This window comes from Mixophyes fleayi, chromosome 1, assembly GCF_038048845.1.
Source record: "Mixophyes fleayi isolate aMixFle1 chromosome 1, aMixFle1.hap1, whole genome shotgun sequence".
Classification (NCBI taxonomy): Eukaryota; Metazoa; Chordata; class Amphibia; order Anura; family Limnodynastidae; genus Mixophyes; species Mixophyes fleayi.
In genome coordinates, this window is record NC_134402.1 from 162,910,650 (window position 1) to 162,937,495 (window position 26,846).

At 37.6% G+C, this 26,846-nt stretch overlaps 1 protein-coding gene and 1 long non-coding RNA gene across 4 annotated transcripts in view; both read right to left on the bottom strand.

Moving 5' to 3' along the window:
- Window positions 1–2,907: 2,907 nt before the first annotated feature.
- AFF1 (ALF transcription elongation factor 1) overlaps window positions 2,908–26,846 on the bottom strand; it is a 94,517-nt gene continuing 70,578 nt past the window's right edge. For all 3 annotated transcript variants that reach the window (XM_075202952.1, XM_075202943.1, XM_075202961.1), the window contains 11 exons: window positions 24,318–25,235; window positions 18,736–18,830; window positions 14,640–14,880; window positions 13,439–13,533; window positions 13,244–13,307; window positions 10,951–11,087; window positions 10,603–10,674; window positions 10,387–10,480; window positions 9,618–9,661; window positions 9,262–9,485; window positions 2,908–7,993 (listed from right to left, as the gene is read on the bottom strand). In XM_075202952.1, coding sequence (XP_075059053.1) covers window positions 7,872–7,993; window positions 9,262–9,485; window positions 9,618–9,661; window positions 10,387–10,480; window positions 10,603–10,674; window positions 10,951–11,087; window positions 13,244–13,307; window positions 13,439–13,533; window positions 14,640–14,880; window positions 18,736–18,830; window positions 24,318–25,235 — 2,106 coding nt within the window. In that variant the 3' untranslated portion in view covers window positions 2,908–7,871. The remainder of the gene's footprint in view (window positions 7,994–9,261; window positions 9,486–9,617; window positions 9,662–10,386; window positions 10,481–10,602; window positions 10,675–10,950; window positions 11,088–13,243; window positions 13,308–13,438; window positions 13,534–14,639; window positions 14,881–18,735; window positions 18,831–24,317; window positions 25,236–26,846) is intronic.
- LOC142144307 (uncharacterized) lies at window positions 14,899–18,661 on the bottom strand. The gene is made up of 3 exons (XR_012689682.1): window positions 15,516–18,661; window positions 15,270–15,329; window positions 14,899–15,139 (listed from the first exon to the last, which is right to left on the bottom strand). It is a non-coding gene; the product is annotated as an uncharacterized LOC142144307 (long non-coding RNA).

Here is a 26,846-nt window from a genome sequence, read left to right on the forward strand (position 1 = left end):
CCTGATGTAACCAAGGCAAAGCCAGCATATGTCTATATACATATATCAGCTAGACGTTGTCCCAGTGCTAACCACAAATGTACTGGAAAGTCCCGTGTAACTTCTCTGCTATTGCACTTGTGAAACTGTGAAAAAGTGAAACTGTTTAATACACAAAGCTATACCACTAAGTTCTTAATTATGTTTATACCTTATATGTTAGTGTTATCCAGCACCCTTAATTTCTTTTCTATCAAAGCTGGTTTTGCTGCAACACAAGTGGCCTCGTCCTGGACCGCCTGTAATGGTGCCAGTAATTCTTCTATCCAGCTTGAGAGAGAGTGTGGGGCACTGGATAATTGCTGATTAAACATATTACTAAGAGAACTATTGAAGCCAAGTATATGATTATTATATTTTTACTTGTTTGCAATAAAAGATTGATATTTGAACTTTGTGGTCGCGACTCTAACTCCTTGCAACCTGAATAGTTTCACCGGAAACACTATTGTACCTTCCCCCTCTGACAGGGAACTCTAATTTTTTTTTATTTTTTTTTTTTGCAGGGATGACTGTTTTTTCTGTTAGAAAAATAACTGTTAAATATTTTTCACAGGAGCACTAGAGTGTAAGTGGGTGGATGCTCTGTGTCCCCAAAGACTCAGAGAATAGGGTGTAACGAAAGTATAAAAATCCAGTTCTCTCTCATCCTCTGGACCATAGGGATGCACCAAAATTGTTCCTGTTGGGTGGGTTATGCTCATAGTTGTTGTGTGTGGCACCTTACACCCAAAACTGGAGTCCTTAGCCATAATCACATTGAACCTATAATATTTTGTAAAATTATGCACAAAGACCCATGTGGCTGCCTGACAACTGCTTAGCTGAAGCTCCATAGCTTTAAAACCAGCTGTGTTAATCCCTGCCAAGAGAACTCACTCACATCAGCCCCTGCCCCATTGTGGCTTACAGTCTAAATTCCCTAACACACACACAGACAGACTAGGGTCAATTTGTTAGCAGCCAAATAACCTACCAGTATGTTTTTGGAGTGTGGGATGAAACCCACGCAAACATGGGGAGAACATACAAAACTCCACACAGATAAGGCCATGGTCGGTAATTGAACTCATGACCCCAGCACTGAGACAGAAGTGCTACCCACTAAGCCACCATGCTGCCACGATTCTTTTATTGCAAGGTACTTATTTGTGCATCCATGATTGTTGCTGTACACCACTACAGTGGCATGGTCTAGCAATCTGTACAGGATTGACCCAAAACAGGTGATGTGGAACTAAAGCGTTTAGCATAAATTTTAATTCTAGAACATTTATTGTAAACTTTGCTTCCGCTAGGACCATGAATCCTGAAACTACAGTGAATTATGACAGCCTTTGTGCTGAAAAACCATACCAGTGTTCTACTAGCACTGGGATAATCACAACCGCTGTTAGTAACTAGTATAGGGCTAGCCACATGCCCTAGCTCTTTACCTGCCATAGAGAAACAAGTAGTGATGAGGAACTAGATTGCTGATGCCCCTCAGCTTGGAACCAGAAATGGAATTGAACCACCGATTTCCATAAAGCAGACAGGCTCCCCCAACAGCCTCTGCCACGTGGGCAGAATGTCCATCATGGAGCCTGTTTGAGAGCTTGGGTGACTGCTTTAGTAGACTAAGCCTGTTTAACCATCTGCTATCATGCATGAGGAACAGAGAACTGATGGCTTGATTCCTTAGGGCTCTGTCTGTGTTGCGTTAAAGACATTGAGTTCTTGGCAGCTTTACCACTGCAGTCATGTGTGACAGCTAGCCATTCCACATAAGGAGTCTCTTACTGTCCACTTGGCAACTTAGGGCTAAACCGGACTAGATTTTTGTATAATATCAGACTACCAGTCCTAGACCTCCCTTTATTTCACATAAAGGAGGATGAAAAATGGCAAATAAGAGTACACAATATGGAAACATGAACCAGACCCCAGCTAGAAGCTGGCACACTATCTAGACTGATTTTCAGTACATACCTGAAATTAGTCAAAGGGGGAAGCAATGCAAATGATGCTGTATGAGGCTGCAATGCTCCCCAGGCCCAGCAGTCCTAGACCTCTCTTTATCCAACCCGATAGAGTAGGTAAAAAAGGTGGATGACACATTATGGAAGTAAACCAGTGAGGTATTAACTGACACAAACTCTACAGAAAATGTGGTGAAATACTGAGACTCCGCTCAGCAGCCTATTAGGAACACTTTAAAGGGAATAAAAAAATTGCAGTTAACCCACTATGGAACTGAACCCAGGGGGACAAATGCCCCACAGCCCAGCCAGCCCCAATTTCACATCTTTATCATTAACTTTTCCATATAAATCTGCTTGTACTTTTGTCTTCGTGATCCTTTTAACATTCTAATTTGTAGATGTTACTTGCTATATAATGCAACTTTTTATTGTATTTTCTCTTCAAGCGGTCATTCTTCCTGTACATAATTAATTTTTAGACTTTAGTGTATTACACTATGGAGTGTCTTAACTGTTACACAATTATGTGATGCATCATTTTTAAGGTTTGTGACATGGGTGCAAGCACCTTATTTTATTCAATCTCCTACTCATCGATTTATTACATAAGCAGAGTATCAGTAGGAGCAGCACGAGATGTGCATGCTAATCATCTCATATGATTTTGTAAGGAAAGACAGGGTTGCAGGTGTAATAAACAGTGTTACGATGTGAGAAAGGGGAAGGAGGCAAGCAGGAAGCCATGTAGTTAGATAGTGGAAGGAGCAGAATTAAGATTTCGCAATGAAATGATGAAAGTTTGAAATAGGGACTGCAAATGCTGTATATATTGTAGAACACATTCATTATTTTGTTTTCCCTACCCTTGTCTTTGTAAAAGAAAGAAAAACTATTAATAAAAAAATGTATTTGATATTTTATTTACAGCTTAATTTCCGACATGTTTTGCCAAAAAGAATAAATCATTTAAAGTTCATCTGTTCTTTACAGCAAATTATCCTCATAGTCAACAGCAATAATTAACAAAATAGGAGTGGCACAGCTTCTTTGGAAAGAGATTTCGCATAGACTTTCTTATTTAAATAAAAGGTAACATAATAAACAAAATCACAGATCTGTTTAGTCTCTTGCCCTAAAAGACCTGTACAAGGCAGCGATATATAGTATTCACAGAAGCCCCAGAATGCAGATTTATTCCAGAAGTAGTTAAAATACATAGATTACCTCCATTAATGTTTCCTTTGCACATCCTCCCATTGCACGTATTACACAAATTATTATGACATGACCTAAAGGAGTGGACTGTTCTGCTTTTCTGCTAGGGGATCCATCACTGAATAGATGCCATCAAGTTAGATTTGATTAATGCACTGGAAAATAGTGTTAACCATGTAATGCGAGTCCAAGCAGCAGCTGCCTGTACATCACGGGAAATGTAGTTCAGCAACAGCTCTGATATGGAAGGATGTCCATGCTTTAGAAAGAGCCATGCTCTTAAAAATAAAACCATTTATAACCTCAGCTTGGTTATTTCTGGAATTAAAGGTGAAACATTTACTACATGTAATCAATTTAGTAATGGAAATAAAAAAAGAAAATGTAAAAAATTATCGTCTACTCAAAGTTAGGACAAAATTAAGCCATGAAAGTTAAAATAAGGCACTATAGCAGGCTGTTTTTCCAAACTTATTTAAATGGGTAATGCATAGTATTGATGCTGTATATTCTCATTGGTAACATTTTTAATAACTTGCAGTACAGTCTTTTAGTCTGCAGATATCACAATTGCTTTAAAAACCCTTTTGGATGACAGGTGGATTCCTTTAGATATGTGCCAGGTTATAAAAGTCTGCAGCTAATTCTGTAATGATGCATCACATAGCAATGGTAGAACCCTTGATTGTTTTTGGGTTTTTATCATCAGTGGGAAGATGTATTAGTCTAGAATGTGGGAAAAATGGAACTATATTCTCAGATGGCTATATATATATATATATATATATATATATAGAAGAAGGAAAACATATTTCATAAGGAAACCTTTCGTTTCATAAGTAAGAAAAAAAAAATATTTTCTAAAAGGCACAAAAAAAATGGTTTATATCTATAATTTGATGCAGAAAGTTTGCCCCTAAATTTGGCTTTATACATAGACCCTGTTTTTTTTGCACTTTTAATATTTTAATAGTTCAAAGTACATTCAAAATAAATTAATGCTGCTCCCACCATTACAATCTAAAATGTTAACATCTTGTTTAAAATTTTAGAATGCTGCACAAACTTTCTCAAAAGGTTCAATAAATTGCATTAGTAAAAGTGCATGTAAAAACGCACAACCAACGCAAGCCCATTTTTACAGCGCTTATGTGAGTAAGCCCTTTGTTTTAATTGTATACAGTTGGTCAAACAGATATTTTTCCCGTAACCAAAAATGAATGTGCTGGAACGTCACTAAGAAACTGGGTGCATGTAGTTAAATTTACATTTAGAGATGTTTAATAATATTTTTGTGGTATAAACCAGAAACAGGTAAACCTTTTAAGCACTGGTGAAGCTCTGCATAGTTTTAGGCAAAAATTGTATTCCCAATACTGGAAACATATTTCATTTAGAACTATTATAGTTCAATTGTAACAAAATGAGCAACATGCAAATCATGTGACAATACTGTGCACACTGGGCTGCTCAAGAACTGGATTGAGATATAATGTGCAGATCACATGGCACTTAGAATAATAAACATTTACAGGTATATTTGCATGCTAATAGAGTATGATACATAGTGGCATAAAACGACAGCTCATAACACTTAGGAAAATAAGATATGATACCTGCTGGTTTAAACTTAAATAAGTGGTCACTTGAGAATCACCACACAAATGACAATTGAGCAACCACAAGTATTAAAGTTTCTCCAGCAAGCAATGTCTGTGCTTGCACTGAACACACAATATACATATGGGGATGTATAAACAGAACTGTGACGCTCGTCTACTTAGGCTCTCCGTTCTTACAATACGAGCCTCAAGCTTACCACAGGTTAACACTACCAACCTAGGTTTTTCTATTGCTGAAGGTGTTCCAAAAAGCTGTAGAGCAATTATCACTGTTTCAATCAATGACCTATTAGTTATATCCTATGTTATACCTCTGCCTGGGTACCTAAGGACAGCAGATTTCTGCAAAATACTGTGAAAAATTAATATGTACTCAAACTAAAAACAAAATCAACTGCCCAACAATAATCATCTAAAAATAAAAACTTTATTGTCCTTGCACAAGATAGCCTGTCTCTTCTATTTCTTTAGAAAGTACCTTAATCACGTCTACCAAATGCCCTTGGCTGTTTTCATGTATTCATTCACTAGTTAGTGTTTGTTCTGAGAAAAGTGAATGCAGCTAGGAAAGATTTTAAAGTAATTATACGTAACCTGATCAGCCGTTTATAAAAAGAAAGACCTTGCAGATTTGCTGTTTAATGCAGGACAAGCGCCCATAGGAAGACTATGTAACAGTATAAAGCACTTAAATATTCTGTGTGAACTACCATTACCTAGCTTATAAAATGGCCGCAATCAACACTTATATATATATATATATATATATCTATATATATATATATCTATCACTTTACTTCTCAATGCCATTTCTGATTAAACGCAGAACACTGTATTAATGCCCCACACCCCATGCAGATATATTTTGTTTCCAATCCAACTAGAGGCCGTAAGTGCGGCGGTGAAGCATGGTTGGTGAACGAATCCTCCTCACAGTATATACTTCGGAATCATAGTGGACAAGGCACTGCCTGAATATGTGATCACCACAGCAGCATGGTGCTTACAAACCTCCACGCATCATTCACAATGTCCGATGCTAGACCCAGCTTACTATTTGCCATCTTGTGCATTAGGTCTGCTAGTGATGTAAAAAAGCAATTGCATTGGATGAAGAAAAGCACATAAGTAGATATATGGTATCTGTTTTACGTAAAAACTATTAAACTAAAATATTTTTTATTTTATTTTTTTTAAAAAAAGGTGCCAAAAAGGTCTGAATGCAGCAACCCAATTTGCCACAGCATACATGACATAGCAAGTAAAGCTCTGTAATTAAACGTGTGCTTCCATTCAGTATACCGCTATGTTATTTTCAGGCAACCAGTTTTTATGCTTCTAGTTGAAATCTAACAAATTATAATAATCAATTTTCCTGAACAAATTTCTTCTGTTAGCTGCCTTTGCTTAGTGTGATTGCATTCACTTAACAAAAAGAAACCAAATTACATATATTCTGTGATGAGTACACAGCCAAACGATGACCTATATTGTTGTGAATTCACTTCCAGTTTATTTAGAAATTAAACCAAATAAGCCTAAAAAGAAAAGACATCTAGGCTACCATCTGAACAACTGTCATTAAATAGCCAAATGTAAACACTCGCCACATATGCTATATAGCTAGGATGTGGTATTTAATTCATGACATTACAAGCCAGAGAAGAATCACCAGTCTGAAAATGTTTACCCAAGATCATTTTTGTAACCCAGTACATTCACCTGAAGGACTGTGTGTGGACAATTTCTTTTTTTTTTTCTTAAGTGCTATCATTTGTTGTATAATACATACGTCCAGAGCTGCCTGTTATATGTCACCAGGGGGAAAAAAGACACATAACCATGAATGAAAAATACAAAGTGATGAACCTTTGCTGTAGCTAGGACTTTAGTGTTCCTTTAAAATGTTTAGCAGCAAGTAAGGGTGACCATTCATTTCTATTGATGAACAACTGACATAATTAAAAAAAAAATAATAAAAATATATTATATATATATATATTTTTTTTTTTAAGGGAAGCCCACTGGTTATGTTAGTGACATGGAGAGACTGCCATTTTAGATGATGCATCATTAATTTTGGCAATACGTGTTACAAACTTATAGGTAGTCGCACAATGAGAATCATGGCCTGTCTAGTTCAAGTACAGCCAACAGTCCAAAAAATGTCCACCCTGATTTAAAAGCATGGCAGTTTTACAGAACTGATGGCAGTATTCAATTAGACCCCAAAATGCAGTGTTATATATAACTTCATTTCACCTGTGCCCTGATTGTTTAGAGAACAGTGTTATCCTAATAGATAGATATATATATATCTATATACATATATGTATGTATACATACATTATATATACATACATATATACACATATACATACATACATACACATACATACATACACACATTCATATATACACACACACACTTTGCACTGTTTAGATTTTTGAGAATGACATCTGACAGAATCAGTGTATTTGGGTTAAGGCACAAAGTTCTGGATTTAGAGATTCCCTGTCATATATGTTATTCCCTGCTAAAGTTTATAGCAATATATCCTATACAAATCAGTGTTTGGGGGCACAATCATTTCCTCTTACAAAAATTTAAAATTTGAGTGCAGGAGGAAGCTTCCTGTTTTAGGGAGCCTAATTTAATTCCAGTTGTTCTGCCGAGGCCTGCTGTCAGGATAAACCACAAAGTGATATGTTGAGGCTGACAATCTTCCAGACAACACCTCTCTCACGCTGGTTTTGTTAGAAATGTTTAAAGACCACTGATGTGTCTGACTTACAATACCACATTGAGAAACTTAGGAAGGCATCTTTTTTTTTTTTTTTTGCAAGGTCTCCTTCATCTTCACGCGGAAACTGACGCCTGCCGTTTCAGGCAATGTCTAACAGACTTCCAGTCATACCAGATCCCAGGAGCCAGTTTTGCTTTTATTCCCAGAAATTCATGTAACAAGTTGCAAACTCCAGGCTTTCAAAGTGCAAAAGAGTTCAGAGGGTAAGTGCCCTCCAGCACAAATTAGGTCATACTTGATTCCAGTCTCAGCCATTGCAATCCCTGTCTAGTGTAGTGTACTAGTTCAGTCATTGTGCTGTTCAGAGCCAGGGGGCAAACCATTGCACTGAGATCTGCAAAGAAATCTGAAGCAGAGAGAAGACAGCGTGAGAACATGTATCCAATCATTGTCTGATCATAATCTTTATAACATAGATCTGTGAGAAAGTAAATATTTATACAGATTAATGTACACTGGGAGAGTCACTGGTTTTACTTAGGCAGGAATCAGATTTGTTAGTTGTTGAAAAGCCAGAGCAGATCTGCCACTGAACAAATAAAAGCTACATGTGATGCTATAAAGATATACACACACGTATAAAGTCTCAGAAGTACATTAACGATGCACTGCAACTATCATAGTGACTGCTGGGATTTGAATGTTGTACAGTAGTCGGTATCAATGTAAAGTATTTAAGGTTGACACAGGCTAGAATTACAATTACGATTTTATCCTTAGTGAGGAATTTAATTTATCTAAGTGAAACGGAGGTTAGCTCTTAAAGCACAAAGAAAAAGAAGACATCAGATCAATTTTCCATGCAGGAAATTTATTGCAGGTGCAACAAGGGCTTCTATGAATACTTCCAGCCAAAGAAAGACACTTTAGCAGGATTACAGATTTATCATCTTTATAGAGATTCTTAGATCCCTGGAAAACAGGCAATGCAACCGTATCTGCAGGTCCTATGGCAGCCCTAACCGGTTACATTATCGCCATAGCAGCACCGAGCAATGACTGTTTGACCCCAGGTTTCCTGAACTACCCACAGAAATGACATAGAACAGTATCTCTGAGCTTAGTTTGACACTTGATTGTAAAGATAATCAGGTTTAATCATTTATTAAGTATAAAATGTCAGATTGCTAATCCTCCAATTACTCCCCCAGAATGGAATCCCAGAATTATTGCTCTAAACCAGTAATGAGTGCCGGGAACGGTGGTGTTCAGAAGAAAGGGACATTGAAAAGACACAGCTCAGCCCAGAAGTGACTCTTACATACTGACAGCACCGTTTACATGTGTAGAGTTCTAGAAGTGGTAACTGCAGAACGCCAACATATTGTGTAATTTGCATATTAGGATGCTATAAACTGGTGGAACGGGGGAGGGAAGAGGGCCTTGTAATATATCTACTATTTCTAAGTAATCAGTCACCCTGTATTATGAACTATACATAAACACCCCTGCCATTCTAATGACATATCCTCAGTTAAAGTTGTCTAACACTCACTTTAGGCTTAAAAATGATCCTTTAGATTGATCAAAATGTGTTGCACCTAGCAACAGTCACACATATACACACATTATATATTGCACATATACACATTAAAAGGGAAGCATAAGTCATACCTTTGTTTTTCTTTGCCAGTAAGTCAGCTTGCTCCCATATGTCATACCCATAGAGAAAATAGGAGGTGATATTGACATAAGATGACGCTATGTGATGTATCATCTGAGGGATGATCACTGAAGAGCTCTGGGCCCCGCTGTTGCTGGCAATGGACCCTGGCTGAGATCCCCCAGAGCTGGCAGGAGAAGGTGTTGGAGACAGAGGGGAAGGTGTACCAGTGCTTCTAGAGGAAACAAGAGATTGTGTTAATCTTATCTGCGTTGCACACATAACCTATACTTACTAGTAGATCTTTCCACTTCTACTAATATTACAGCAACTGAAATATACACTCTCTGCATCATTTCCTATTTACCTTGCGACACAGGGAGAAGGTGCTTGTGCAGCTCTGGATGAACTCTGGGGCAAAAACAAAAATGATACAATTAGTGAAACATATAATGTCTAATTTTCATTTTCAAAGAAAGTGCCATAATAAAAAAATAAATAAAAAAAATCATAATTCCAAAAGCCAAGGATACTGTATTTCTTACAAAACTTATAACAAGCCTAAAAAAAGAATAATTTTAAATTCTTTAATAGGACTAGAAACAACAAAACATAGAATCTACCTGCAGCCCTCTTCAGTCTCTTCTATACTACAGCTAGCTTGCTTAGAGCTTAACAAAGCAGCCAGGTCCCAGAGCAGGATGGAATAGAATCCTCTCAAATGAATTAGGGAGGGTGGTACTGGTGTTAATCATAAAACATTCCAGAGGAGGACACTAATTGACTTTACCATCAAACCGAACCAGAGCTACTTGATATTATGACACAAAAGTTAGGTTTTCAATTACATAGTTATCAAATAATAGCTATCAATAATAGTAGCAGGGCCTCTGACTGGTGGTCTGTATAATTAAAGGTGATCAGACCCAATCTCCCTAGAATGATTAAATAATGTCTCTTTCTGCGTTTATTACAATATGAAGTGCCGTTGACAAGACATACATTTAGAAAACAGTTCCTGCAGAATAGTACAGTAAATGTTTGACTGTTGAAATGCTATATAATAACTATCCATATGTAAAAGATGAAACTAAAAATAATTTGTTACTTTAGAAAAAAAAAAAAAAGTATAGTACCTTGAAGTGTTCCCCAAGAGTGCGGGAATACTTTAACGCAGTGTCTTTTTTGTAGCGAAACATTGCCATGTAAAGAACGGACTGGCAACGCATGCTGGGATGGCAAGAAAACATAGGTAAACAAGGTTACAGAATCTCAAGCAGTGTGACAAACATTATAAAGGCAAAATACATATACTTTACTATAAAGGGAAGCAATAATTGTCACATACTTACCATAAAACTGCAAATGCTTTTTCATGTGCAGGTGCTAAGCAGTCAGAGAAGTTCTTCAACTTCATAATAAATCTACGAGACAAATAATGAGAAGCTTACTTTGGGTGCTTGGGTGGTGATCTCTTGAAGAAACTGGCACTTTACAAATGCAGCTATAACAAACATGCTAATTATGGTTTTTGTTCCCGAGCTCCCATTTTTGTTAGTTCCCACAGTCCTTTACAAGCCCAGAAAATAGCATTGTAGCACAATTTTGATTAAAAGTTTTATTTTCCATTCATCATTATAGTAAATGCGTAAGAAAGATGCATCTGACATTTTGCTAAAACATAGGACTTCTTCACTTACTTAATGAGATCGACTGTTTCAGCAAACATAGTATAGGCAGGCTTTGGTGCCAGTACATCTGCCTCCATTGCAATGCCACACTCAATGAAAAACATGGCAGCGTCCAAGTAGTTGAATGACTTCCCAATCTTGTCAGACTAAAGTAACATACAAGAAGAAATCAAAACAAAATGATAAAACATCTAGCGGATACATACATAAAGTCACACACACACTTGACAAACATTTTGCTTACAAAAGCAACATTATACCTGCTCCAAATAGTGACACAATCTTATTCAGCATCATTGACAATTGAATTATTGTTCTGGTATGCCTCTAAGAGTTTGTGTATATATCTGAAACACAATGCTATTTGTGGGATTTATGGATAATCCCATTACCTTAATGAGATGCTTAATAAAAGTAGTTCCCTATAATGGAAATAACTTAGAAGACTACTGGTAAAGTGTAGCCCCTAATACACAATACTGCGGAGGAATTAAGTGACAATAGTAAAGAAAGTGCCGGATAACTTGGCACTGCACGAAAGATATGTAATTACAACACAGTGTTTATTATATGCTATTTGGAGTAAAACACAAGTATAAAAGTTGATCCTGCATATAAATAAAGATAACCAACACATGGCTAAGGGAGACTTACTGAATGTTCCATTAGAATTAACAATTTGTTATACACTACTTTTTTTAAACCAGTTGGTGGCGCTATTGCTCTGGTTCACATTTCCACAGTAAGATACCAACTATCCTGAAGTAGTTAAATCAATTATTGCCATATTCATGTACAGCTAAAAGCTTATGCAGGGGAGTGGTTAATCTTTCTTGCAGGAATGTAAACAGCAAGGAGGGCAGGCTGCCAGGAAACATATGGCAAACAGTCCCTATAGAACACAAGCCGCTTGTGAGGGGAAAAACTTCTATACATTCTCTTTGCAAATATTTTTAAGCCTGTTAGGATTAGTCTTTTTTTTTTTTTAAAGAAAATAGCAGCTCTTATTATAAACAAACTATTAACTAAAGAATCTTACATAATCCATATTGAACATGTCAGTCTAATAGCAAAAGATTAAATTATCTGTGACAAAAAAAACTAAAAAGCCATAATATACTTTTATCTGAAGCATAACAAGACGCAGAAGCAATCACCTTTCCCCAACAATTTACCTCTGATCAATCTGACAATTATGTGCAGAATCAGAAACATTGGAGTGGCTAGCTGATCTTGGATGTTTCAAAGCTGGATTGCTGCTATAAAAACCTGAGCGCATTACAAAGGTCACCAGAACTTTACATCTGCACAGAATATGGCCTTTTTTTTAATTTTGGAGAGACAATATGTAGTATTGGATCATGTAACCACTTACCGACCAAGCGCCACGCTAAAATTAGAGATGTTCACTGACCCCCGTGTTCTGGTTTTAAATCTGGATTAATTTTGGGTTTTGGTTTTGGCAAAACCACCCTTGCGTGTTTTGGATCCTGATTTTTTTTTCTAAAATCCCTATTTTTTGTTAAAATCACATATTTGCTTTTTTTCCCCCCTACATTATTATTAACATCAACAACACTAATGTCAAGTAATTTGCAGTCAATTTGACCACCTCACAGGTCATAATATTTTTTTCATACACTATCAAAGACTACAGATTTAGAAGACCAAGCCTGCCAGACCTATTCTTTATATTTCAGCAATGACAATTAGCTATGGAGCTCTCCTGAATGTCACTGGAGACTTTGAAGAACACTGCTACCTCTACTCTTTCTTTTCTACCTATGTCGCTGCCCAACTGCACTAGAGACTGCCAAGAACTGTGCTACCCCTTCTGTGTCCCTCTGTGAAATGGTGCTGGATCCCCGTGGAGGGTGGCACTTATAGAATCCAAAACTCAATGATTCGACAATGTAACAATGACGTTTTGCCTCTTTTTCAATTCTTATGGCATGCAAAAGTACCGAGCCAGCTCAGCTCGGTACTCAGATCTGCTAAGTTCGGGGGTGTGTGGTTCTCAGGGAACCGAGCCTGAGCATCTCTAGCTAAAATGGAACAGCGGTGGCTGGTGAACACTGCATTGTAGTTTTAAAATGGCAGGCATCGGATCATTGGAAATTCTTATAAGATCAGCTACACTTGTTTCAGCTGACTGTGACACTAATGCATTCATTTAAGTCAAGACTGTATACCTACATGGCATACCACTGTATAACATTTCACTACGGTGTGTGTATAATATTATATCATATATACACACAAACTGATGTGTTTACAATCAATCAAGGTGCATCAAACTTACCATGGCATCAGCTTTATGCTTAAGCTTTTTGGCCTCCTTCATATAATGTTCTGGTGAGTATAACCTAAAGAAAAACGAGGGAAGAGTGGACAATTTTACAAACACGCAATTCCGACAGGTTGCAGGATACAAACAAAGAATACTGTTAGGCAAGTTTAGCTAAGTATACTGAGATGTAAGAACACAACAACGTACTTGTCTTCAAATTTCATCTGAGGTCTTGTTGGCTTGGCATTACCATTTGGCAAAGAAGGCACTGGGAAGGGACGTGCGTTATTTTCTGCAGAACCCTGGAAATTTTTATAAAGAATTTAGTCCATAACTGTTATGAAAGAGTACTATCATGTACTAGTATAACTGCATAACAATGTCTTACAAAGTTTGCAAACAACCAACTTGAAAATGTAAACAAGACTATATAAAAATATTTAGGTGGAACAATTACAAAATGACCTGTTGTACCACTATATGGCATCTGCACTTTGTTAAGGTTTGTATGCTCTCTATTTGACATATCAATACAGCTATAATTCTTTACCTATTATGCTCCTTACCTCTAGAGCCCAAACCCTCAGATACAATTCACTATATGTGCACCTCATATATGGCTTTGTGCATAGAATGTCTTGCCTTGCCTATAATTAGAAGGGTTTTTTTTTGTTTTGTTTTTTAAAGAAGAGACAAAAAAACAAAACCCTTATTTATTTGCTGTATTGAACTGTATTCTCTGTTAATCATCTACAAGGCACACAGGTAAATGTGTTTCTGTAAGGTGAGTCACTTATTATATTGGACATATCCGATAGAGATTTCTTTATTACTCAGCAGGAAACGCAGGTAGAGCACAGCATTATCAATACATGTTATAAGGAAGTACACAAACAATATTTTTAAAGCTGTAATTCTAAAACAAAAACGCTGTTTTGTTGTTTTCTATCCTAGACTAGCTTAGTATAAGATAACCATTACTTTGTAATCAAGCTTTGTAAATTTGCCCAAAATAAACATTGCTGTCCATTTTTATTTCTGGTCAACATACTGGCATCTTGAGGGCTGTTCTACAAGAGGTTTTGGGCATGCCTGACCTAAATATAAAAATGGGCATATTCCACAAATTCACATGGTTAGACTTTGATTCTATTTTGTGGAATTACCATGGGTAGTCCACTACCTTTCTGCATCACTTAAGGATTAATAACAGTTTTGTTAAGCACACCAGATCACCCACTCATACAGTGACCCAAGGGTTCTGGCCAAACCATTTTTCAACATATAGAGAGACCAAACCAACACTGAATTTTTTATGATCTTGTATGGAATTTTGTCACCCGCAAAATATACCAGTCAGTATTTGCTGCCACAGAGATATTAGGGATAGGTCAATCAATATGCATACCTTGTGGATCTTTGTATGATCCATATTCTTTTCTTCCACCTTCCTTTGTTTGGGAACGGAAGGCTTTTTGTTAGTACTTTTACTGCTACTCAGTGCGGACTGCTGGCTGCAGTTACTGCTGTCACTGGGTCGTCGCTTCTGTGCCACCTTCTCAGATGTCTTGTGGGTGCGCTGTGTGGGAGACATCGCTTTCTGCTGACGATGCTCCTTCTCCATGTCCTCAGAAGAGGATTTAGGCACCCTGAGAAAACATTGCAGTTTAGACAAATTTAGATTTTTTTTCATATCCATTAATATGAGCAGATTAAACCTATAGAATCAGAGAACATTTGCTGCAAAACTTAGAAACTCTCACATTCTATGGTTTTTTTAATAATTTTTAATGCTGGAGATATTCAAATGCTTACCAAGTATGCTATAAAAGGACTGGATGTGTGGAAAATACATACAATTACATGTTTTACGGACGTTGTGTGATGGAGTTCTAACAGAATAGTAATCTGAAATAACGAAAAACTGATTCACCAACTAATGCTTTATTACCAGTGACCATAACTACGTTATTGCCTTTAATAAGGATTTGGCATGACTTAATATTTATAGAAATAAACGATAAAGTAGGACACTCACCCCAGTAGTCGGTGTCTAATCACCAATCGCCTGAGGTAGCTCAGCCGGATTTAATCATCACTGAATAGAAAAACAAACAAAGCACCTCACTCCTCCTACATAACCAAATTCATAATCAAATAAAACTTATGCCAGAAAACTGTAAGAGACCATGTACCAAACCTTACTTGCCATAAACTGTACCAAGAAATATTTAGCCCACATTGACAAGCACACTAGTAAGGAAGTTAATAGTTACTACGATACCTGGGGTGTGTATCACACTGCTCAATCCAGGGTAACATTGCTGCTGTAGCCCGATTGGCTAACGTCAAAGACACCCGAATAGCCAAAACACAATTGCCACACTAATATGGGCACTGGGTTAAGTACAATACTACAAACTGACACAGGTCAACCAAATACACATAAACCAGTGGTTTAGTCAGGGACACAGCATAATAAAAGTGGTCAGAATGTTACATCATATTAGCCCACATAGAACAGGCTAATTGATTCCCTGGTTGCTAAGAAACGATAGTGACAACACAATTGTCTTAAAGGAACACACACTCTACCAATGCTGGACCTACAGATATAAGTGATCACATAGGCGCCAATAATAACTAAATACAAGCTAGTATAAATAAATCTCAACCATTATCAAGAAATAGGTTAGGCACAAACAGAAGCAGAGATCACAAAAAATAAATATTCCTAAAGCTTCCAGCCCCTCCAAACACTGCAACATTTAAAGATACACATTAAAAAAAAAAATAATTAAAGCTAAAAATTAAACTAAAATCTGAAATCAGAATATAAACCCAATACTGAACAGGTATTACAGAAAACCAGACCCCAAAATGCAGAGGGCTTCAGAGTTCCAAGTCAGAATGTCGCTAAAACTAAAAAGAGCAAAACATACCAATAGAGACACTATTCCATCTCAGAGGAAATAACCAGAGGAGTAAAATTTAAGCATAATTATGACCCCTACGCACTGCCTCAATTTCCACGTGTGGGATAATGCTACATAAACTTTTAACATCTATTGTGACCAATACCAATTTATGAATAGTTTCACTGGTTTCTTCGCAACCAGTGAAAAAATTAGCCAGTTTGCTGCAGAGTATCAGTCCACACAAATCTGACCATTTTTAATATGCTTTATCCAGGACTATACCTCCAGTATGTCGTTTATTTGTTGCCATTATAGATTTAGTCTACAAGTTGTGATGTGGCCACTCTGGTGTCTTAATAGCCAATCAGGTTGCAGCAGCAATGTTACTCCTTGTATTGGTCAACCAGATACATACCTATCATAACTACTGGCTATTAACTTCCTTATTGGTGCATTGCTAGTCAGTGTGGGGTTGCTTAGCAACCAGTTAACTATTTCTTTAGGGCAGCGTTTCTTAAACTTGGTCCTCAGGACCTCTGACAGTGCATGTTTTCCATATATCCTTTTGTGTGTGTGTATTCATTACGGACTGACACATTGTAAAAGATCCACAGGTGGTATAATTATTTCCTTTATCACCTGGAAAACATGCACTGCTAGGGCTTTGAGAAACACTGCTTTAGAGCACACAGCAGGTCCACAGTATTTGGGGACGGTTTGGTGTAAGTAATTTTGGTATATGATCTCTTACACTTTTCTGGCATAAGTTTTCTTTGACTATGAATTTATTTATATATAAGGAGTGAGGCTCTGTGTTTATACTTTTCCTTCTAGTGATATCATTTCATTCTGGTTGAATTACGTAAGGTGTTAGATGATAGAAGATTAGACGGGTGGTGGGTTTAGTGCTTGTTTGGTCTTGAAAAAGGACAATTGTCGGGGCAGCACAGAGGCTAAGTGGTTAGCACTTCTACGTCAACGAGTGAGTTTGATTCCTGACCATGGCCTTATCTGTGTGGAGTTTGTATTTTCTCCCTGTGTTTGCATGTGTTTCCTCCAATTTCCTCCCACACTCCAAAAAAACATACCTGTAGATTAAATGGCTGCTGACAAAAATGAACGTGTGTGTGTGTGTCTGTCTGTCTGTCTGTCTGTCTGTCTTAGGGAATTTAGACTAGAAGCTCCAATGGGGCACGGACTGATGCGAGTGACAAATATTCTCTGTACAGAACTGCAGAATTGGTGGCGCTATATAAATAAATGGCGATTATGAATAATCTGCCCGAAACGTCAATTGTATGTGAATACACATATACACACTGGCTGATCCAGTTTATTCACATACCATGACAAAACGTAACAGACTGATATATTTTGGCATAATTGCGCACAAATGGTGATGACCGCATATGTTTCTGTGGCACAGGGGCCTCGGGGAGATGATTATTTTTAAGCCTACTCTAAAAAAAAAAACAAAAAAAAAAACAAAAAACAAAAAAATTGTTCAGAGCATGGTTGACCTGATCCATAGCATCCAGCATTAGATCACTTGTACTAGTGAATTAATACTAGCTGATATGCCAGCTGGTATTAGATGACTATTAACAGTGATCTATGAATGGAGGACCCATTGAATTCACCATACTGGATGTCCTGCACTGGAACATGGATAATGGCATAGACTATTATCCCATTGGTCATTAGAGAAGCAAGATGTCAAAATGCAGTAAAATTGCACCATATCATCCTTGCTTCTACACAGCATTGTATAGTGATGAAACGAGCACCAGGAATGAAGAGTGGTCTGAACGTACCAAGGAGGCCGGAGGAGTCATACCATTTTCTGGTACATTGCCCATAGACCGTTTATGTAAGTGTTAGGTGGAAAGCCCTTTTAGTTTGCATGTTATTAAAATGACTAACTGGAATAAATCAGAATGTGCTTTTTAGAAAAGGAAGTTACCTTTTACAATACCCATGTTGGATACGATTTATATATGCCAGACAATTCAAACTCTGTAACCGTATATATGAACATAAGGGACACATCAGGACTCAAACAACCACTCATGTCATATACCGGCATTTTGTGGATTTGCAGAATTCTGATCAGGTAAATTTTAATTTATTTGCAATTGAACAGGTCCCTTTAAATTACATGGGGATACTCCTATACCCAATGGTATTATGATGTTAACATTTATATATTTTGATATTTAGTACAATCATTTTGTTATATTTCATGTGGCTGTATGATTAGATCTCATTGTGCTAATTGAAACACCTTATTACTAATTGCTTGATGGAGACCATCTCTGGAATGTGTAGCAGGAGGACACAGAGGGTTAAACACACTATACGCGCTTTTTTTCTGTTGACTGTTTAAGTGCAACTTGTATTTTTATACCTTTCAAGAAACAGTGAACACACTTTATCTACTGTTCTTTCCTATTTCAGCACTCTGCCTCTTATACACAACTTTATTAGATGATATTTGTATACATTTATAACTAAAATACATTTCTACATGTTTAATAGCTGATGAGTAAGTGCATTAAAATATTTCATATAACAAAGAACACTCACTTTTTTGTGGATGATTCTTTGTGACTAGAAGAGGGCTTTGTGTCATTCATAGATTTAATTTTCTTGTGTTTCCCATTTTTCTCACTTTCGGACACCTGGCAATATGCAAGAAAAAAAATTGAGGTGAAAGAAGAAGAATATTTGTAGTTACATTAAATCCATTTCTCCGATTCCATTCAGGGAATACTGCTATGTTGGGTATAGAGAGCTCACCCAGGAGTAGGCACGTAATTTGAAATCTGTTCAACATTCAGAAGTTCTTCCCCCACTACATTCCCTTTCCCATGGACAACCAGTTATTAACTAACAAAGTACCGTAGGTTAAGCTAGAAAAGATCAACCAAAACGAGAACAATTCATTTTCAGAACACAAATACACAAATCTTAATGGAAGAACCCAGCCCATAAAATAGTATGTTGCAGTGTCCCCCAAATTGAAACTGAACGCAAGTACAAAAATCCTCTCTTTCATCCTATTTGGGAGACATTGTTACTAGGAGAGAAAATGCTCAGGAATAGCTGTGAGCAAAGCTTTTTGTCCAAAGCTACCTTCTTTGCAGGCAAACACATTGAAACAGTAGAATTTTGTGCTGCCCAGGAAGTGCTCAAAGATGTGGTAGAGTGGGTTGTGATATTTTCTGATAACTGCTTCCCTGCATTGATATAAGCTTGCTGAATATCCGCTCAAATGCCAAGTAGCTATTGGAGGTACATATGGACATTTAAAGCACCAAGTCTCAAGCTACTTTGATAACCTACTTGTAAAAAGGACAAAACGTTACTTTACACCCCCCTTGGATGAATATTGTTGAAACATGCAGTGTTTAATTTTGATGGTGTCTTTCAATGTTAGGGACTGGGCATGGCATTGTTTGGCTAAACTCATGTTGCCTTTCCCTTTTAGAAAGGCTGTGCCCTTTAATCAGTAGTCAATAACGCTCTTCTAGTACACTGATGGAAAAGCTTTGCCTTTTCCCAGGACCAAAGTCCCAGCAGATGAAGGTGCAGAGCACAGTTCCCCATCCCTGTAGGCTTTACTATTACTAATATGATCCAGTGGCAGATGGTGAAGGGACAACCCCTGTTGAAATTGTCCACTATCAGCCACCAAAGGAGAGACTGACCTGTCCAAGGTGACAGTCTGATAAACTGAGTTGCCAAGCTTAGTTTGGACCTAGACCATTCGGGTAGAATATCAATTTGAAATACCCTTGCTTAGAAGCGTACAAAGTGCACAACTCAGAGATGGACATCATATTTCCCAGAAGCTTCATAATTAGGAGAATTGATACCTCCTTGAGAGCCAAAAGGGACCCATCCAGTCTTTGAATTGCAAGGATCTTCTGCTTTGGCTAAAAGTCTTTCTGAACTTTGGTGTCGAAGATGAGCAACAAAAATATCATATGTTGAGCAAGTGTCAAATTGGATTTCTGGAATATATTATACACCCCTGTGACTCTAGTGTCTGGGCTGTCACCTGTAAGTGGGTCAAAAGAAGGGATGAAAACCCGGTTTAATAAGAAGGTTAGGTAGGGGAATAGAGTTACCCCTTTAGATATCAAGCCATTGCCACTCATAATGATGGACAGTCTCTTAGCATGTTTGCAAATGTGTGTAGCTGACACTTGTGCATTTTATGTACAAATAAAATAGCAGCTTTTTTACTGGTATGCTGGGGGATATGTGTATGTTCCCTTACCCGACATGACAGGAGAGTAACAAAGAGGGACAGCTGTAGTCTAGAATGGAGAAAGTGGATCTACAGACACTAAAAGGAATATTGAACTGCTGTACTGTGCGATCTGGCAGTAGGAGAGCATTAGTAAGGAAACAATAATGTAATAAACTGGAGTACTCAATACACAGAGGGGGTAACTACAATGGTTAGTATAGCTGAATATGTGCAATCATAATAATTTCTAAGAGATATAATAAATCGCATAGTAATCATACAGAAAATAAGAACCCTCTGGTAAAGTGCGAAGAGAGGCACGGTCTAATTTCTGGTGGCCTTTCCCCAGTCAAAGCTCAGAAAGTAGGAAGTCAATTGCTAGGCATATGCACCTCCCCCCCCCCCTTAATCCAATCCAGATATGGTGTAGCCCAAAAGTATGTTGCCACTGCCCATTTCTGTCCCAAGTGAGGGGCTGCAGATCATTCACCTGATCTGTCCTGACCACCGGAGGTCCTGCACTACTCCACAGTACTTGACAGTCAGGGTTATCCGCTACAAGTTCCGTTTTCCCACAAACAAAGGAGTGAGACTGGAGACAAATCATCTAAGCCACAGCTAGCATAGTGTGGTCAGATGGCAGTGAGTGAATTCAGTCCCATTGCTCTAACACTGGGTTTCTGGTTCAATGACTTGACATCTCCTCCACAAAGGGAAAGGGGCTTTGGGACGGCAGCAGAGGAGCAGAATCTAACGCCTGTAACCCTGCTATGTTCCACAGAGATCTAACTGGATAGCAAAAGCACAGCTGACACACATGATTTAATAGAGATTGGGAAGGGAGATATAGATGTGGAGGAGCTTCTGAATTTTGAACAGATTCCCTATATAGGCTAAAAGAGAAATAAATATACTAAAAAAAATATTTCCTTATAAACTCCACAAACTGTGCAATTATTGATTTTAATTTAAAATTATAACTACTCATTTAACATCTAGACAATGTGGTGCAACCTTCTTAAGTGATCTCTAACTTGAAAGCAAACACACAGCCACGAAATATATAAACCATTGCTGACTAAAAGCCTTGCTACATAAATAGCTGCTGCTGCAGTAGTTTAACTTTTACTTGCTTTAAAGGCACTGCATCCAAATACACCTAATGAATTTGCCATTCATTAGGTGTGGATTCAAAGCATTCACATGATTATCAATAGTCTCGAAAGCTTACAATTTAAATGTACTAATTTAATAAACGTGTCATTTTAATTCTACTATTTTAAGCTCTTAAAAAGGAATTGTAATTTTAACCCTTTTAATTGCATAATTATGCCTAGTAGGGGGGCACTGTGATTTCTAGATATGTTATCGCTCTGTGCATGTTATGCGCCAAATTAGCGGTTTGCAAGTCACCCCCTCCCCCACCCTCTTGCTTGATGTAATATTTTCAGACCATCTGGACCTGCCATATCCTCAATGGAGGTCATATTTACCTCTTGCCAGTAGGCCATACACCAGGTTACCGTATCTGAGACCACTATCACACAATAATCTAATTTGGTAGGAGGGCTCTGTGTCAAAATAAAGATATTATGGGACATAGACAAAATGCACTGATTGAGGAGCCTACCATTCAATAAACACTTTTAGATGCTGTATACAAATCCAACACTTGCTACAGACTTGCTGGTCACACACAGGTCGAGCTACAAAATTAACTGTCTAATTTGGCCACACTGTGGAACATGCTAGTGCAATGGGACTATGACTGCACCCACAGGCTACTAGCAGTCATTGTTGGAACACATTTACAAACATGCCCAATAAATTCTACTACTTTAGATTTGAGTATCAACAAAGATAAGAAATGAGAAAAATGAAAAATAGAGTTAGAGTTCATTTAGAGGCATTGCATGTCCTTTAAAATTATATTGTATTGTGGTCAAACCGCTAATGTGTTTGCAAAGGTGCTTAATCAAAAATAAAACATTGTGCAAGCTCGCACTATATTGTATTCAGCCTACCTTGGCTTGGGGGGGGGGGGCGTAAATGTAATATTCAGACCAAAACTATATAGTTAGAAGATACAGTGTATGCAGCACTCTTCAGGCAGAAACGTGAAAGGCAAAGAGATAAGAGATCGTTTTCTCATTGCATTTAAAAGAATATTTTCGCTAGCAAAAACAGATTTGCTAGAGGACTAGTTAAATGCTCAGCCAACTAGATCAAAGTAACAAATAATTTTATGCATTTGCTTGATGCTCTGTTTGCGTTCTGGAAATACAATATGTTACCTTTAACTAAAAATGTTTGCTTTATACTTTTCTTCATTTAAGCAGTAGATATAACATCTAAGCTAATCTTTCACGTGAATCAGTATTAAACAACAAATAGCAATGGAGATGGTGTAATTTACTGAGGTAGTTGTTTTCTTCTATGAAAAATACCCAAACCTATCATATTGTATTATATATTATATATTAAATATATGCAACAAATTTTCATTAAAAGGAAACATTTTTGTGTGTGTTTTCTTAGGAAGCATTTTAATACATTTGCAGAATACATAGGTATATAGTACACACATGGCTTGCTGCAAACCCTAGCTGTAGTCTAAATGCAAATTTCAAAATACTGTAATTATGACAAACATGTACCAGTTAAAGTGCAGTTGTAGGCAGTCCCTGTTTTTCTGTGACAAGGCCCTGTTTTGTCGTTTTAACCCAACTACATGTAATTATTTTTATACAACAGTTACACGGTGGTAGGCATTGCTGTCTAATAGCATCGGGGTCATGGGTTTGATTCCAATCAAACCATCTGTGTGGTTTGCTATTTTCTTGCCATGTTTGGCTTGATTTACTCCATCAGTCTAAAAACATACTGGTAGGCTAATTGGCTTCTGACAAAATTGACCCTAGAGTATGTGTATGCGGTATGTATTTAGAATATTCACTCCAACGGGGCAGGAAATGAACAGTAATACTTCTCCTGATCTATGTATTTGGAGTATCTACTGTATATATGAAGTACTACATTGTGTTATTTCTCGCATTCCTTTTGCTGGATGTACTTTTCAGAATCTTATTTTGTTTGTGTGGACAAGTTTTCACAGTACCACTCTCCTCTGTATGTGTAGAGCAAAAGAAAATACAAATATTGTATCCTATTCCTGCTAACTATGCTAGACACCATGTTCTACATAAAACAGCCACCACAGGAACATACAAGTCTATTTTTGGGTCCATCAAGCGTGTTGATGGAAAAAATGGACTCCTGGGAAATAAGTATATAAGAAAGCGACTAGGAAAGATGAAATGAGAAGAAGAGATGTAAATTCACATGCTTGTCTGTCTGCAGCATAATAGCCTTTTGTCTTTGTAGAAAGCTGCTGAACCAAGGGTCACTGACTAGAAACATCTCCCCTAAATCCAAAATTCTCCAGTCCCCCACAGGGATAGTGGAGAAAACAAGGTATGAGTGGGTATGCGGGAAAACTATGTGGAGGAAACAATAGGTGAGGTTTAGCGTAAAGGTGGAGAACCTGCTAAAAGTGCAGAGTATTAGAATATGATTCTAATCTGGACACTGGCTTCAGTAGCCATATCAGAGAGATCATATGGGAGGTGAAGACTGCACACACTGGCTGACAGCTGTCATTCTTTAACAAAGTGCTCAGTTTAGAGCCACACCTGCAGAAATCAGGCCAATATTGAGGCCTGTATTGTAGCATGGAGATGAAGAAAATAGCAAAGGTAAAAGGCTGCATAAAAGTTACTAAACCTAAGTGACTTTCAAAATAAAATGCACCAATTTTCAATCATCAAAAATATCAATGCACACAGATTTTTTTCTTGAAGAGGTCAACAAAAGAAAATGTACAAAAAAACAGCCATGTTTCTAGTATTACCTTTCTCTTGGTTTGCTCTTTGCTGTGATTATGTGTATGTGTCTTCTCAGACTTCTCCTTGTTCTTGTGGTGAGACTCATGACCGCTCACCTTTTTACTCGTTGACTCGTTAACTTTATCAGAGCCTCCTGGGATCCTAGACAGCATTGACAAATCTATTTTGACAATTAGATCCAGGGGTTTGTTACTGTTCCTCATTGAAGGCAGCAATCTGTTGTCGCCGATAGGCAATAGAACTTTGTCCCTGTGGCAGTCTTCACGCACAACAACTGCAGGATGAGTGATGTTAGTCCTGTGGTTTGATTTGCTTTGACTATGCACCTTTGGATTGAGGGAGGATTGTGGGAGTGATGGGGCACTCTGGTGTCGATCTGTTTGAGTACTTGGACACTTTTTGGTGCTACTACTGTTGTGAGAGCTCTTGTGCTTCTTTTTCTCACTGGGATGTGCAATGCTTGTACTTGGTTCCTTATGGTCATTTGATTTGGCTTTCACTTTCGTTTTCACAGTAGGCTTCTCTTTGGAAGGCTGGTCTCTTGGCCTGTATGGTGCAGGCTCACTTTCGACTGTAAGTCCTCCCTTTGGCTCTTCTTGAAATGAGGCCTTCACAGGTCTCCTGGGCTGTTTTATACCAACAGTCTGCCTAGGAGTAACAGTTTCATTGGCTATGGGGGGATCTGGGAAGGAGGGCTTGTTCTGAGGGTCTTCCCGAGAAGTCCAAATAGCTGTTTTGTGGTGAGACTCAACACTCTTTGGAGACTCATGGGGAGGAGGTGAAAGACATTCATGCTCTTTACTTTCCCAATGGCTCGCTTGTTCATGATCCACAATATTTTGGTTCTCGGCTAGTGGTGCAGGTTGGCTACCTTTGACCAGAAAGTTTCCCAACTGCCAAATGCCAGTTGATGAGGTATCATGCTGCAACAGGATAAGAATGATAAACTCAGTAGAGTAGATAAAATAAACAAAACAAAAAACACCACACAACTTGTCTCTGGTTATGCAAACTAGAAGTGGGAATTATGCATAAAATAATAATAATGTAAGTTTCAGAAAGGGCTCCCATAATGTCTTTCTGGTTGAGATAAAAACAAAACCTTTTCACATTCCATAGTAAGAATGCAAAGAGTGGCATATGGTAGAATACTTAAAAGTGCTGTACACAACCTGTTTTAAAGGGGGCGCATGTGATATTGGTTATGAGGCACTCTAAGCCAACCACACATGTTTAACTTCTCCTGTCCAGTGTGTAACAAGCCAAGCAGAGAGAAGAGTAGCTCAATATCTCTAAGAGTTATGCAGATGTAGCAAGTGAGTATGCTAAAACCTGCAACCCAATATAAGCGAGAACCTAAACAATATAAGCCTTAAAAACATGTAACCCAATACGCCATTGTATGGGGCAGGTTCAATTTGCCTCATTGTCAAGCTGTGCACATTGCTGGCTAATATGATGCAGAAAACTCTGCTTATTTTGCCTTGTAAGGGTGCAAGGGAAAATTAGCAGAGATTTCAGTAAAAACCCCTAAGCAATGGGTGTCCGCGGACTGTTCAGGAGACAGCGCATCACTTTGCATCTTACTGAATCTGCCCCTATAAATCTTATGAAGATGCAGTTGTACAACAACTGGGACTAGAACTGTAGGGATAAAAATCAGCGTAAAAACGTTATCGCTACAAGGGCATATTTTTATTGTTCAGATTGGTCGATATGCATATTCTGATGTTCACAGCATGAACAGAAGTCTCCTAGACCATAAAGAAAGATTTAAAACACTAAAATGTATGTGTTATCTTCCAAATCTATAAAAGAAACATTTTTTCTTTGCCTACACTAACCAGTCTGTTTAGCTAAAGAAACAAAATTTGCCCTGTTTAATTAACTGAATGGCGGATGTTGATTCTCAGCGTGCAGCAACATAAAGTGGTTTGCCAGTGATCTTAAAGTTGAAAAGAAAAATGGTGCTTTTAATCATCTAATTACTATTAAAAATATGGGTCCAAGTTGCAAAAGAAATACATTTCTCCCAGTATTAGCATTTTAATATTAGTGAGCGCCACTATATTCAATGTTTAAATAGGTAAAATAAAATAGACTTCAATTTCAGTTGAACAAACGAAATTGCAAGACAACAAAACAAAAGAACAAAAAGAAATATCTTATTTGGGACATGGAAATACCCTTTCTGAATGGGGTATTGTGTTATATGTTCTGTGCACTCTGCTCGTAAATAGGGTGTATTTTCTTCCCTTTACTTTATAGGTAGGGGTCATTCAGGGTAGAGAGCATTAGGTGCAGATATATATTTACACGGCATCACTTTGAGTAATGATAATGCAGAGGTTAAATAAAATGTCAGCCGAAAATACATGCTAGATGCATACTTGACATCAACAGACTTTTTCATCAAATTATGGATTATTTTTTTGTGCCTTAAAGAGCAGAGATAAACTGCACCACTTTGAAATAATTAAAAAAAAAAAGAACATGAAGTCTCATGTTCAGATTTGTTATGGAAAACATTAAGT